At 43.2% G+C, this 15,834-nt stretch overlaps 1 protein-coding gene across 1 annotated transcript in view; it reads left to right on the top strand.

Moving 5' to 3' along the window:
• Positions 1–15,834, top strand: part of ADGRG2 (adhesion G protein-coupled receptor G2) — a 142,437-nt gene that overhangs the window by 66,908 nt on the left and 59,695 nt on the right. The window contains exons 5-10 of the mRNA XM_066599835.1: positions 3,549–3,608; positions 5,128–5,172; positions 5,270–5,335; positions 9,767–9,841; positions 11,883–11,948; positions 14,454–14,528. Coding sequence (XP_066455932.1) covers positions 3,549–3,608; positions 5,128–5,172; positions 5,270–5,335; positions 9,767–9,841; positions 11,883–11,948; positions 14,454–14,528 — 387 coding nt within the window. The remainder of the gene's footprint in view (positions 1–3,548; positions 3,609–5,127; positions 5,173–5,269; positions 5,336–9,766; positions 9,842–11,882; positions 11,949–14,453; positions 14,529–15,834) is intronic.

Raw genomic sequence — 15,834 nt, 5'->3', positions numbered from 1 at the left:
GAATTGTAACATTTGTATACAAGGTTGTTTCGCTGTGACAGTTTTAGGCTGTTCACTTGTAGCAGATTTTGACACGGATCATCACCAAAATCAGCAGTAGATTTTCCCTTGAGTTTGATGTGGATCCATGTCAGAATCCGCATGTTAGGCCATGTTCACACTGTGGAAGTAACATCAGACTTTTCTGGGCAGATTCAATTTTCAGAATTCTCTGCTGAAATCCACGGCTGATCACTTACTTACCGTGAATTTAGCCCTCTTCGATGGAACAAAGCCGAGTATAGATTCCCAAAAACAGGTTCTGCGTCCAGAAGTGACATGTCATATGGACTACGGTGCCGATTTACATTAGAATGTATTGATCCGTTTTTTGGGTTGCACCTCAGATTTGATGTTGAATCCAAGCAGAATTGGCATCAAATCCATGACAAAATCTGTTATGTGAACAAAGATACTGCACATGCTCTGATCTCTAGTGATATGGGGCTATTTCCATATTGATACAATAGATGCATTAGGCAATCATGTGACTGCATTATTGCTGTTCCTGTAGTTAAGGAGTTAGTCGATGTGGGGGGTCTTCAACGGAGACCAGTGCTGATGTTGCCTGAGTCCACATTCAAAGGAAAGATATAGCGAGTACTCGGAGGAGAACCATAAGAAGCCACTACACACACAGCCTAGTGAATCAAATGAATTCTGCTTTATTAGGAGAAGCACACAGCTTATATAGGCCGTCGCCCGCACAGGGTGTGACTTTGAAGAATTACTTAATCAGGTCATTCGTTTGAGAAACAGAATATTAGCACATTCCATTCTTGCAAAAACAACTTATCTTGAAAAAGCACATCTGCTGCATTCGGGCGCATCCGGCCACAAACTGTCAGTAAGAAACTTATCTACTTAGTTCCCTTTCTGGCGCAAGGTCCGGACTAAAATAAGGAACTTCTAAGTTCCTCTTCTGATGTTTGTTACTTAGAAAAAGGATTAACCCTTAAAGGGGTTGTCCCGAGGCAGCAAGTGGGTCTATACACTTCTGCATGGCCATAATAATGCACTTTGTAATGTACATTGTGCATTAATTATGAGCCATACAGAAGTTATAAAAAGTTTTATACTTACCTGCTCCGTTGCTAGCGTCCTCGTCTCCATGGAGCCGACTAATTTTTGGCCTCCGATGGCCAAATTAGCCGCGCTTGCGCAGTCCGGGTCTTCTGCAGTCTTCTATGGAGCCGCTCGTGCCAGAGAGCGGCTCCGTGTAGCTCCGCCCTGTCACGTGCCGATTCCAGCCAATCAGGAGGCTGGAATCGGCAGTGGACCGCACAGAAGAGCTGCGGTCCACGAAGGTAGAAGATCCCGGCGGCCATCTTCAGCAGGTGAGTATGAAGACGCCGGACCGCCGGGATTCAGGTAAGCGCTGTGCGGGTGGTTTTTTTAACCCCTGCATCGGGGTTGTCTCGCGCCGAACGGGGGGGGGGGGTTAAAAAAAAACAAACCCCGTTTCGGCGCGGGACATCTCCTTTAACATCGATATGCGCTAGTCTTTATAAAATTGGTATAAGGTTTTCCCTATTCAGAAATAATTGATATAATGTTATTAGGGGATTGGTTTTATTTGCATTTCGATCTATAATGTGGTCTGGTATACGTGATCCCTGCACATGCGCCAATGAGGTGATGATCTAGTAGATTGGGAGCTTTGTGGAAGTTCGCGCACGTGCGGTAGATTAGATGTATCAGGTGACATAGAGGAGCGGTCATGTGTGCAATATGGCGGACCGGAAGTGACACAGATATGTCCGGCGGTGGTTGCCGGCGGCTTCCGCCTACTCACTATCGTAATGGTTTGCTTAAGCACGCGCTTGCGCAGTGAGTGCTATACGGAGCTGGCGCATGCGCAGTTGAATATTATGGACGCTAAAGATTATAAAGTGTTTATTATGCTCTTGGTGTACCCATGACGGATTTAAGCTGCAGCTGAGATGGATCAGTGGCCCACCAATTTGGATGCCCTTCACCTGGGAGTAATGTGCATGTTAATGTTTTTAACTGTGATTGGTGGGGGCTTATATGTGTTTTGTATATAAATGGGATATATGCATTGCTTGTCATTGGCTTGAAAAAGACTGACTGCGTTCAACCGAAACGTCGCTGTTTTTGTATGCAAGGCCGTGGCAATAAAAAAAGAACTTCATGAGAAGACTACGCTGCCTGTGGAATTTTGTACCCCGGATGCTGCTTTATTATTGATCGATATGTGAGCATAACTTTACATGCAGATTATGATATGGTCTTCACTCACTTGTATGAAGAGATAAAATACGATGAACTTAAATTTGAAGTCCGCAGCATATTTTTTCTAAACCGTGTGATGACGTTTGTTAATAGTTCATACGCAGGCGTTGAACTGTAAGGCTAGTTGTACACGGGCGATCGCGATATCACCGCGAGAGAATCGCAATTTTGCTCATGAGATGTCTGAGCGTCATTGCATGCGCAGTACAGATTACGCCACGCCGTCGCTAGGAGATGACTCAGATTCCGCTGATCGGATGGCTTCCATAGACTTCATGCCGTCCATGCAGAATCTACGCATGATATAGAGCATGCAGCGATTTTCCTTCCGTGAGCAGAAAAACACAATAGATTTCCGCTCGTGTGCAGGGCAAAGCGATTTTCTATGGCATGTCTATGGGCAGTATTTGCTGTGGAATCCATAGGCGGATGCCCACTCTGGATTCCGCAATGCAAATCCCCCGTGTGCATTGCGTCTTAGACTACACCTCCACCACAACTACAGGAACCTTTATTTAATAGTTTTGTATGTTTGTTGCAATGTTCTGTGTCCTGTATGTAATGGGTATGTAGCCATACACACTGTAGTATGTGTGGTAACTACTGCTTCTATATGGGGTTATAGGTGTATTTGTAGAATGCCATATTTTTATTGGATTCCTATGGCAAACGTCAGCACAGGTTTAGATTACGGCAGTAACAATATTAATTACACAATTGTTGATTGGCCGCTCTGATCAATCAGACACAATGATAAACAGAAATATTCCTGATGGCATTGGGCTTCCCAATGAGCGTCCTACTGGATCTTCAGTATCACTACAAGATGCATATTGCCATACCTGTTCCCCTTCAGCTGTTGGGGTAGTGCAGAAGAAACCTGCCAGCAGATACCAATATAAAGTCCCTACTCTGGCAATATACCAGGGAACTGCTCTTGATGCCTTACCAAACACACAAGCAAGTTACTATTCCAAATAATGAAAACAAGAAAAGTTGCCATCCTAGCGGTATGAGTCTGAGCGACTAACAACAGAGGCGGTTTGTGAGAGGCTCTCAGTATTGTCATTGTGATACTAACAGAAAAGTGCCCGCTTGATCATCTTGGCTCTCATAAAGGTTTGATAGCAGATTAATTAGCTGTAAATGATAAACTACAAAGATAATTGCAGAATTATGAATTTTATGTTGAAATTATTGCTCAACGCCTCAAGCTAACATCGCTGTTTATATTTTTGTTTTGCTTTCTGCAGCACAAGTTGATCTTCAAGGCGTCCTTCCTGTTTTTCCTACAACAAAGAGTTCCACAACAGGTATGTAAGTTGTACAAGACACACAAAGCTATTAAAGCTTAGGGGGTAATTCCCATCATAGTCAATTATAGCATATCCAAAGGATATACTGCCCTCAGGCAAAATTCATTGCACGAGCCTAGGACCTTGTCGCCGGTGTCCCCTGCAGTAAGAACCCCAGCCCCCTCCGTCCCCCCGCCGCCGCTGGCACGACCTTGCCCCCCGGCTCACCTAATGTCCCCTGCAATCTAAAGCCAGCCCTCCCACCACCGCCGCCGCCTCAGCAACTAAGGTAGAAGGATGGGGGGGGGGGGGGGAGAAAGGGCAGAGAGCAGGAGCCGATGGCAGAAAGGGGAGAGAGCAGGAGCTGAGGATAATCCATAGCACCGGGGTTACTCACAGGCTGGCGGAGACAATTCTCTGCGGCCCATCTGAAGACACAGCGACGGAGCAGAAAGTGCAGCGAATCAGCCACTGGGGGCGTGACCTGGCTGTCAAGTTCCCTAAGACTTGGCTACACCTACCACATCCGGTAGCGTCCAGGTACAACAGTACCGATGCAGTGATGCCAAAAATATTTATTTCTGTCTTGATTTTTTAATTATAAAAAAGTATTTTTTTAAATCTTTTAATACCTTTTATATTTCTAATAATTAATAAAACGTTTTTAAACTCATTTCTACAATTTTTTTTAAGTCTAATTGTATTTGAACTTGCGATCATTTGACTGCTCCTACAGTACAATATAATACCTTAGTTTTACATTATACCACGATCTGACAGGCTTTCTATCAGACCATGCCACAGACATGGCTTGATATACAATTAGCCCCCATTTACTGTATTAATCAATTTATGGCAGTTTTTGATGTAAACTGAGTTTTAAAAAAGTTGCAAATAATGCTGCATACCATTCTTGTGCAAAAATTTGCATCTTTCACCAGCAGTCACCAGTTTTGAAAAGTAACAAGAAAAGTAGCCATAGTTTACTGGGAATGAGTGCAGTGTATAACCTTGGGACACATTTGTTAATGCGTAAGCCACAAAACGGCAGCTGGTAGTGCAAAGGTATGTAATGGAAACATAATCTATGCCTAAAAAGGCTTGGCGTGGCTCAGTGGTTAGTACTTGTTGACTTGAAGCACTGGGGATCTGAAATCAAACCATACCAAGGGACTAAATAAGAGTGTTTTTCCACATGGCAAATTTCTCCGTGGCAAAATCCGCATGCCTGACATCAAGATTTTGCTGCATATTTGCTGTAAAATTGTTGCAGATTTGCAAACAAGGAAATGGTTTTTGCCGTTGCACAATTTTCCACCATTTGTGACAGCAGTCTTATCGTATTTGTGTGGCTTTCCTCCCACAGTCTAGAAACATCCAGTCCTGATTGGCTTACCATGAAGTGGTCCTAGTGTGTGTGGCATAGATTGTAATGTACATCTATTAATGTAAAATTGTATATAAGTAGAAACTCGCAGGATGTTTCAGGAAAGTAATTAGGATGAAATTATTTCAGATTTTTCTCTTAACTCTACAGGGGAGTTTAAGAAATCCACTAGTTCAGCAAAGGTGGATACTGCAGGTATGAGGAGAATGCTATTTTATGTTTGCATTTGTTGAAATAGGCTTCAGTCTTTAAAAGTATTTGTAATATGTTTTCATATAATTGTTTTTTACAGTGACTAATACATTGACTAGTGGCTCTAATACATTCTCAGCAGTAGAAACCACAAATATAACTAATGGTAAGTGGCACCGTACAATAATAATAATAATCTTTATTTGTATAGCGCCATCATATTCCGCAGCACTTACATAGACGGGGGATACAGAAAGACAAAAGTACAAACATTACAGAACCACGGTTACATAGTAATGAATTGATGGAAACAATAGGGATGCGGGTCCTGCTCCAATGAGCTTACATACTACAAGTAATGGGGTGATACAGATGGTAAAGGGGCTGGAGATGTGCATGGTATGGGGAGGTGGAGAGTGAGGGGTGATATACACATAGACAATGGTCAGACATTTAGCCGTGTGACGGCAGAAACAGTATGACTGCAGGAGTGGTTTATGATGGCTAGCAGGGATTGCAGTCAGTAGGTCAGGGAGCATGTTATCAGGCGGAGTACAGAGGGGTTTGTTTAGGGAATTTGGTATGCCTCCCTGAAGAGGTGTGTTTTTAGAACACGCCTGAAGTTCTGCGAGTCCTGGATTGCTCGGGTAGCCTTTGGTAGTGCGTTCCAGAGGACCGGTGCTGCTCTGGAGAAGTCTTGGAGGCGGGAATGAGAAGTTCGAATTAAAGGGGCGCTCAGTCTGGTTTCGTTAGCAGAGCGGAGAGCCCAGGCTGGTTGATGGATTGAGATGAGGGAGGCGATATAGGGGGGCGCTGCACTGTGGAGGGCTTTGTGGATGAAGGTGGCGAGTTTAAATTGAATTCTGTATTTAACGGGCAGCCAGTGCAGTGACTGGCACAGGGCAGAGGCATCCGAGTAGCGGCTGGACAGGAAGATAAGCCTGGCTGCCGCATTCAGGATGGATTGGAGGGGGTAGAGTCTAGTGCAGGGGAGGCCGATCAGCAACGAGTTGCAATAATCGAGCCGTGAGTGGATGAGGGCAACAGTAAGCGTTTTTAGCGTGTCCACAGTGAGAAAAGAGCGGATTCTTGAGATGTTCTTGAGGTGCAGCTGACAGGTTCGGGCCAGAGATTGGATGTAGGGGGTAAAAGAGAGATCAGAGTCAAATATGACCCCAAGGCAGCGGGCATGTTGTCTAGGAGTTATGGTGGCGCCACACACTGAGATGGAGATGTCAGGAGGAGGTCGGTTAGTGGAGGGTGGAAATACCAGCAGGTCAGTTTTAGAGAGGTTTAGTTTTAGGTAGAGAGAGGACATGGTGTTAGAGACAGCGGACAGACAGTTAGTGATATTTTGGAGTAAAGGTGCAGAGATGTCACGTGAGGAGGTGTATAGCTGGGTGTCATCAGCATACAGGTGGTATTGGAGGCCAAATCTCCTGATGGTTTGTCCAATAGGGGCTGTGTAGATAGAGAAAAGAAGGGGTCCGAGGACAGAGCCCTGGGGGACCCCAACAGCAAGGGGAAGAGGAGGGGAGGTAGAGCCAGCAAAGGAGACGCTGAAAGAGCGGTCAGATAGGTAGGAAAAGAACCAGGAGAGGGCAGTGTCCTTTAGGCCGTACAATGAACGTAGACAGTCATAAAGGTGAATAGGAAATTTTCACTGAAATGCAAATAAATAGGATGCAAAATGCATGAGGAAAACTCCAGTCATACGGGGACAGTCAGCACACTTGTTCTCGAGGTCCCAGCGGTCAGACTCCATCAATCAGATACTTATCACCTATCTTACGTAAAGTTGATAAGTTGTGTTGTTGGGGGAACCCTTTTAAATAAAGGCACGCAAAGCCTGGTTACTGACAAATCTATTCTTTACAAGAAAGATTGATTAGTATGAATCATGCCTCTTTGCAAACAACTTTCAGATGACCTCAGAAGCCATGTTACATAGAGACTGCCACGGGTGTTGCGATATCCTGCAGCGGATCTCCGCCACGGGAGCAGGAGCCGGCAGATGGATCTCCGCGGTAGGCTCACCGGAGAGAAACGCGGCAATTCGCAGCATGCTCCGATTTGCCACCCGCGAGCGGAGAATAGCTATGATTCTCCGCTCGTGGACAGGGGGCTGCACTTTCCATAGCAACTCTATGGAAAGTGTTTACTGCGTTCTCCGCGGCCAGATTATCGCCAGCGGGGAACGCAATGTAAAAACACTTGTGGACAAGCAGCCTTAAAGGGATTGTCCCGCGCCGAAACGGGTTTTTTTTTTCCAACCCCCCCCCTTCCCGTTCGGCGCGAGACAACCCCGATGCAGGGGTTAAAAAAGAACACCGGAGAGTGCTTACCTGAATCCCCGCGCTCCGGTGACTTCTTACTTACCTGCTGAAGATGGCCGCCGGGATCTTCACCCTCGGTGGACCGCAGGGCTTCTGTGCGGTCCATTGCCGATTCCAGCCTCCTGATTGGCTGGAATCGGCACGTGACGGGGCGGAGCTACATGGAGCCGACATCCAGCACGAGCGGCTCCATTGAGGAAAGAAGAAGACCCGGACTGCGCAAGCGCGTCTAATTTGGCCATTAGACGCCGAAAATTAGACGGCCTCCATGGAAACGAGGACGCCAGCAATGGAGCAGGTAAGTGAAAAACTTCTTATAACTTCTGTATGGCTCATAATTAATGCACAATGTACATTATAAAGTGCATTAATATGGCCATACAGAAGTGTATAGACCCACTTGCTGCCGCGGGACAACCCCTTTAAGCTGGAAAGACTACGAAAGCATTGCTGACCTGGGTGTACATCAATCCATAATTAAACAAATTATGTACACACTGAGAAAATTCGGGACTGTTGTTATTCTCACTAGGAGTGGGCGTTCGGTTAAGATCACTCCCAGAGCACAAGGGGCAATTCTGAAAGAAATGAGAAAGAACCCAAGGCTAACAGCAAAAGACCCACAGAAGACTCTAAAAACTGCAAAAGCCTTTCATCATATGTCCACTAGTAGAAAAAAACTGAAGAATGGTGTTCATGGAAAAATACCGCAAAAAAAGCAGCTGCTATCCAAAACAACCTTGCATCCCATCTCAGGTTTGCCCACAACCAGTTGGATGCTCCCCAGTGCTTCTGGGAACATGTTCTGTGGACAGATGAAACAAAACACAATGAAACATAAATCTTCAACCTTCTATGTGGAGGGAAAAGAACATTGCACACCAACACCAAAACTTCATCCAGAATGTGAGGCAGGATGGAGGGCGGGAGAATCATGGTTTGGTGCTGCTTTGTTGCCTTGGGACCCTTAACACCTTGTGATCTTTGATGGACAATGACATTTGCAGGAGAATGTAAGGGCAGTAGTCTACGACCTCGAGCTGAAGAGATGTTGGGTGATGCAACAAGGCAGTGACCCAAAGCACACAAGCAAATCAACTAAAGAATGGTTGAAAAGAGTTGTGTTTTTTTGGAATGTTTAGGTTATAGTCTTGTCTTTAAGTCTATTGAGATGCCGTGGCGAGACCTGAAGAGGGCTGTGCTCATGAGGCTATACAGAAGTATTAATGAGCTGAAACACATTTGCAGGGAGAAATTGTCAAAAGTTCCTCCTGAACATTGTGCAAACCTTATTACCAGCTACAGGAAACATTTGGTGAAGGCGATTGCCACTATAGGAGGATCTACAGATTATTAAATTCAAGGGTTCACTTACTTTGTTTCCCTGTACTGTGGATGCTGATATGGCATTCTCTGCTCATGCCGTATTAACCCTTTCCAAATCACTGTCTGACATCTTAAAACATTATGATTTAAGGCTGTACAGCTCTGATGTTCGAAGACGTTCGTCGGGGTTCTCTTACTATATATTGCCACCCTCTCAGCTGTCTGAGCCTATCCAATGTGTCACCTCATACAGTACTGGCTTTAGCTAGCATATAGCGCCGTTGTATAATGGCAGAAAAAGAGTAAGCCTCCTAGGAAAACCAGGATACAAATTGGATTGGAAAGGGTTAAGGCATATGAGCTCATAGAGTGGGGATCCCCCTGTGTGTCTCAAAATGGAAAGCTGATCAGTAAGGGCTGATCCTGATGAGCCCTCTGCTGTTATTAGAGGGCAGCCATTCAGGTGAATGGCCAATCTGTAATACTACATTTGCAGCTGGAGGGGAAATGTCAGGCTGGCTGTGACAAAATCAGCTGTTTGTCAGGGGTGCCAAGTGTGGGATGTTGGCTAATCAGATGATTGCTCCATGTTACGTATTCTTATAAGGACTGTGCATCTTGTCACATCCCCTTTAATATGATGAATATAAGACATGAATGGTACAACTGTTTGTATGTTAGGGATTTCATTAAATCGTGTTTGTCCATAATTGTCACTTAGATAACAATCAAACCACATTTTATTATCATAATCACTGCAGGAATCCAAGTAATTCCAAAGGATTCACTTTCTTTTTTCTTGCAACTGCAACTTTTGATAATATTGACAAGTTATGTCTATATTTTACTCAATGTCTTTAATCTTCGTTTTAGAATATCAGCAGCAAGTTCAATCCTAGTTTATTAATGACAAATCTATTGTTTTACTGTTACAGTCACTGGATTTACTATTGCCACATCTGAAAGCAAAACACTGTGGAGTTCATCCTTAAACATGAATGTCAGCAATGGTGAGCAAATTTCTGCCAACAGTTTTTGCTTCAATGGTAAAAACTTAGTAATACTATATACTTACTTAAGAAGAAATTATGATTTAACATTATTATTATTATTATTAATAAAAGCCATATAGAATAACTACAATCTGGACTTAAAGGGGTTGTTTAAAAAAAAAAAGCACATGTTTCCCAAGCCACAAAAACACAGTCATATACTCACCTCTCACAGTGCCCTGCATCTACTTTACTGTAGCTTGGTCCTCCATGCCCAGTCTTTCTTTACAAGCTGCAGTCATCCTGTGTATGGGACATCACAGGCTGCTGCAGCCAATCACAGACCTCATTGCTGGAGCACTGGGCTCTGTCATTGGCTGCAGCAGCCTGTGATGTTCTGTACACAAGCTGCTGCAGCCTGTAAACATTATGTCACGGGAGACCCATAGCTGCTAGCGCAGGAGATGCAGAGAGCCAGGAGGGTTTATATCTGTTTGCTCTTATGCAGTTTGGGGAACATGGTTTAAAAAAAAAAGAACATCTCAGCAGCCCCTTTAGTTAAGCGGTGACTTAGTCCCTCATTATTATTTTTGGAGGTTTCAAACACTGCTTGTTATTTAGGGCAGTTTGACATCACAACAGTTGAACACGTAAGTGCAGAATTATACGAACATTAGGATATACTGTAACATTTTCAAAGCAAGATACATAGAAAATTTCACACAGGATCGATAACTTATTAATCTGTTTTTAGTTAAACATTAATAATGCACGTGGTAAAAATGCTGTTAAATGAGAATCACAGCAGCTCCCCTACACCTTCCTTCTTAAAAACTCCTGTGACGATGCATCCAGAACTTCCCATCCAGATTGCCTAAAAGGCATACCTCAAGAGTGCCTGGAACCAGCATGCCCAGAAGCTCTAAAAGGCATTCCTCAAGAGTACCTTGAACCAGCATGCCCAGAAGCTCTAAAAGGCATTCCTCAAGAGCACCTTGAACCAGCATGCCCAGAAGCTCTAAAAGGCATTCCTCAAGAGTACCTTGAACCAGCATGCCCAGAAGCTCTGAGAGTAGCCCTATCGCTTCTTCCCAAAATGTTGCTACCCCAGAGCAGCACCACATTAGACGTGCAACATGTGCCCTTTGTACCAGGCATCTGTGGGAACCTGAATGTGGCAGCCTTCCTATATGGAACAATCGAGTTGGCGTGAGGAGGCATTGATAGATGAAAATATACAGTTGCACTATTTTGTTATTGGCTGCTGGAGATACATGCAAATGCAATTCCATCACTTCCTGTATATATTCTTCGGGAAGGTGTGGGGAAATGTGTCTCCACCTATCGGCAGCATCTGGGAGGCATTAAAGCCAGTTGAGCATTGGGAGATGTGTGTATAATACAGAAATAAGACCTCTAGAACCCCTGACTTTTTATCATACCTATTAATGGGTACGAGGAAAGCGATATGCTAGCAACCCCAAATTTACTACACAGTGCAGGCCTTAGCTGGAAAAATTTATAAAAAGCAGTTCTAGGGATATTGTGTGAGGTCCTCCAATCAGGAGGCTGGAATCGTCACATGTGACGGGGGCGGAGCTACACGATGACGCGTACAAGGGGGCGGGGCCAAAACACCGCTGCTACCGAGCCGAGCCGAAGGTAGAAGACCCATCTGCGCAAGCGCGTCTAAAAAAGCAAGACGACACCGAAATTAGACGGAGCCATGGAGACGGGGACGCCAGCAACGGAGCAGGTAAGTGAATAACTTCTGTATGGCTCATATTTAATGCACGATGTATATTACAAAGTGCATTAATATGGCCATACAGAAGTACTTAACCCCACTTGCTTTCGCGAGACGACCCCTTTAAGGCATAGAAACATAAAACATTGATGACAACTAACCTCAGATTATGGCCCCTGTTCTAGTGTTTAGCTTCCTGATAAAAAACACGTAAATCGTATGTATAACCAAACCATCCACACCTTTTGTAGAACATATGTAAAGGTTTCCACCATGTTCCTGTTTATAATTTAATGTTTTGATCATTTTCAGGAAATGATACCTTCTCAAACAGTAGTAGGTTTTCAACTTCCTCAGTTACAACAAAGATAAATAATGGTGAGTAATTTAAAATCCCAAATTCTATTTCTGCATAGTATCTATTATGTGACTAGCTGCTAAACAAATAAGGAACAAGTCCATGTCAATGTAATTAAAGCCATTTTATCACCTGACAGTACTGTTTATGAGAGCAACATCTGCATGCCATTAGGGTTAAGGGACTCATAGAGCTTCTGCTTCCAAAGTTCACTTTTGCGGTTTGAGCTGTGCTGCACTTTCTCATCACCTAAGAACGGGGTTTGCAGATGCCTTATGCTATTTTATTTCCGGCATGGCTGAGAGTTGTGATGTAGGGGGAGACTTTTTCCCTTGCTAATTTTTGGGATGTTGACCTGCCGGATGGATGAACATGAACAAGATTTATATAATAGTGATATAAGTAGTCTTTTTTATTGGTGGGTTACTGGTGGAGTATTTAATTGCTTGAAATGAAGTTATTTTTCTGGATAGGTAGATAGTTTCTGGTTGCTGCTTCGTAGTTTATAGTTATCTTACTGTGATTTGGGGTTTTCTGTTGACCATTATGACTACAGCCAGATGATTAGATTATGGGCTATGTGTTTCTGGTTAGATGTGGATTTATTTTTTTATGTTTTTTTTTGTTCTGTCTTTTCCTCCGCCATGTCTGTCATGCAATGCAAACTGCCTCTCAAATTATATGGATAGGTGTGTGACATAACAATGAATATCATTTACCATGGCTCAAGAGATTAATATAATGGCGTGGATTGTTCAGGGTATGGGGGATAAAACTAAAAGATGTGATGTTTATTCATCTATTCAGCAAGTTCAATCAGGTGTTGTCTGTTTATTAGAAACTCATTTAACAAAAAATACTGTTCATTTGCTCCACCATTCTTTATGGGCACCTTCTTTTCATTCTATGTACTACTCGCATGGCGTGCTGATACATAAAAACTTCCCTTTCAGATGTGAGTTATCCTTTACAGATTCAAAGGGGAGATTTATTTGCCTTAGATGTACTATTGCTCAGAAGAATTATTTTTTAGTTGCAGTATATATCCCCCCTCCATATTTCAGTGAATGTATTAAGAAGGTGATGGAATTTATGGTTATGTCTCCTGTTGTTCCCACATTGATGGTGGGCGATTTTAATAATTGCTTGGATCCCGATTTAATAAAGGCCCAATAGTGGCTTCTCTTTCCCTAACTGCTTTTGCATATTTATTAATGGAAATAGGTTTATGTGATCTGTGGAGGCTGAGAAATCCAGAAGTTCGACAATACTCATGCTATTCTAATTTGCATAATACCTTTTCTAGAATAAATATCCCGATAGGTACTCCATCTATGCTTTCTCATGTTCGTAGAGTGGAATATCTGCCTCAAACTGTCTGATTTGGTTTGGATAGAATTTGGAAGTTAAATCCTTTTTGGTTAAATTTGCTTGATGACAATGCTAAGCGGAAAAGGCTTCATGAGAATTCTTTCAGAGTAATATTGGTTCTTCTGCAATGTCCATAGTGTGGGATGCTATGAAGACATTACAACGGGGGCATTATATACAGAATACAAGTCTAAATCTCGGCCTTTCAGCGATGAGCTCTAGAAGCAGAGCAAGAGTATATACAATCATTCTCCCACTAAGAGAGCATTACAGCTTGGGTTTTTGAAAGCATGACACAAACATCATGCCAGAATAGGAAGGCAAAGCTGAACAATTTTTTCTAATGAGAATACTAGGTGAAATCTTGTATTACCTAGGGCCCTATTAGACAAGATGACCTGTTATGTGAGAGCTTTCAGCAGTCGTCCTAGCAGTGATTACTCCTACGTTTTTACACAGGAATGATCATCGCTCAGTGAATGAAGGCTTAGCGGGCCTGATATCGATCTGGCCCATCCGCTTCTATTCACAGTAAACAGGCAGTCATTGATAGATGAATGACTATTGACTGCCTGTTTACATGGGCCAATCTTTGTTCAATTTGTATGCATAAACTGAATGATGAACGATAGGAGAACAAATTATAGTGAAACAATGCATTCAGCAGCAAGATGTTTATTTCCAGAATGCTCTGTTCTCCAGATATTGCTTCCTCTCCCCTCTGGTTGTTTACTGCTCTTTGCCAGGAAAACAGACCACCTCTTCTATGGAAAGAAATAGCAGAGCACAATGGTAGCTGGTGGCCGGGACGAAAACTAATGTGCATGCGCTTTTGACATCCCGGCCATCAGATATAGATGAAAGAAGTGCACAAGCTCCGTCCTCTTCTCCTATTTCTATTTTTTTTAATGGACTCCTGAGAATAGAATAATGCAGATCTGTGTGCTATTCCACGCAGTAAAAAATGGAAACCATCTGAATGAAAGCCAAATTGGCCTCTGTCGGGTGATTGGGGGCCTGTGGTTCCTTTTACTATATATACCGTGTTCTTTCCTGGCACATAGGTGTGAGTGTCCTTTGTAAAGAATACACTGTTGTTATTTTACAATTGTCATAACTTTTCTTTACTTTTCTTTTACTTTTGCTTTTTGCAGGGAGTAGCAGTTGGAGTAATGGTGTAACTTCTCATCGTAAATATATAACCTCTGCGTTCAGCCAAATAACAAATGGTAAGCACATTCCACTCTGGAGAATAGGAGTGGTGCCCCCGGAGTCTGTACATCTGCACTGAGACACTTTGAGGGGCTTATTACATTTATGAAATCACAATCAGAGGACTAGTATTCTCATAGATGTGTCTGATGTATGCCAGAACTGCATTATTAAATAGCAGCCTGGTGAGAGTAATGGCCTTTCAGGCGTTTGGAGGCACTAAGAATCGTATGGTGCTCGACACTGCTGTGTGCAGTTGCATACAGCACAATACACTATGTCATCTCTTGATCACATGCAGGAATACACTGTGAGCCAGATGAACATTAACCGGTTAAGCGTCAGATGGAAAAACTGTAATAGGTACATAGGAATTTCACACCAAAGAGAACAGCAGTGTGCTCATCATTCACTTCCAAACAATGCTTTTCCTGAGGACAAGCCAAGGCCGCAGTAGTCTCATGCCTTCCTTCTTGTTGTGGAATGATGTAGAGACAAACACTTACTGAACAGAAGCAGGAAATACAAGATTTTAGCCCCTGGAGAGCTAGAATTAGATTTCAATTAAGGAAAAAAATATATCTATATTTTGCACATATTATCCATAGTAAAGTGAGCATTTACTGCAAAGGTTTTAAAATGATGACTTTATTACCTTAATTGCACTGTATTAAAGGGGTTCTCCGGAACTTTACTATTAACGACCTATCTTCAATATAGTAATAGATGGTAGCACTCCTAATAGTGTCCAGGATATGGTTCTGTATCCACGAGTCCCACCGCCACAGACTCAACAATATCCCAGGAACACAGAGATGGACAGGACACAATGGAATTTGTTTTATCAATTTACTATTGCTTTTCTTGTACCTGTACAAGTTTGATCTAATGTATTGATACATTTCTACTGTACAACAGCCCAAAACGTTTCACTATCTGGAGATGTTTGATAAACAGTATGAGCAATATATAAAAGAATTCCAGTGTGGGATGTCCATCTTCGTGTTTCTGGGCTATCCTCAGGAGAGGTCATCAGTAGTTAGTCTTCGGGGGGGTCCACCAATCAGCTAATATCGGGACAGCTGTTGGTGCGGGACGCAGTTCTGTTGATGTTGCAGCGGTTCAGGTTGGTAATAGCAGCCACAGCTCCCATTGAATGCAATACCAACCCAGGCTGCTTCAAAACGGATGGAGCTCCGTTCCGCACTGTCAGCTGGCCTGATATCAGCTAATTGCCGAAGGTCCAAAGCAGTGAACTCCCACCGATCAACTACTGATTACATATCGTGAGGATAAGTCAGCAATAGTGTAGTCCCAGAAAAC

Source organism: Eleutherodactylus coqui, chromosome 4 (genome assembly GCF_035609145.1).
Source record: "Eleutherodactylus coqui strain aEleCoq1 chromosome 4, aEleCoq1.hap1, whole genome shotgun sequence".
Classification (NCBI taxonomy): Eukaryota; Metazoa; Chordata; class Amphibia; order Anura; family Eleutherodactylidae; genus Eleutherodactylus; species Eleutherodactylus coqui.
This window is presented reverse-complemented; position numbering and strand designations above follow the sequence as displayed.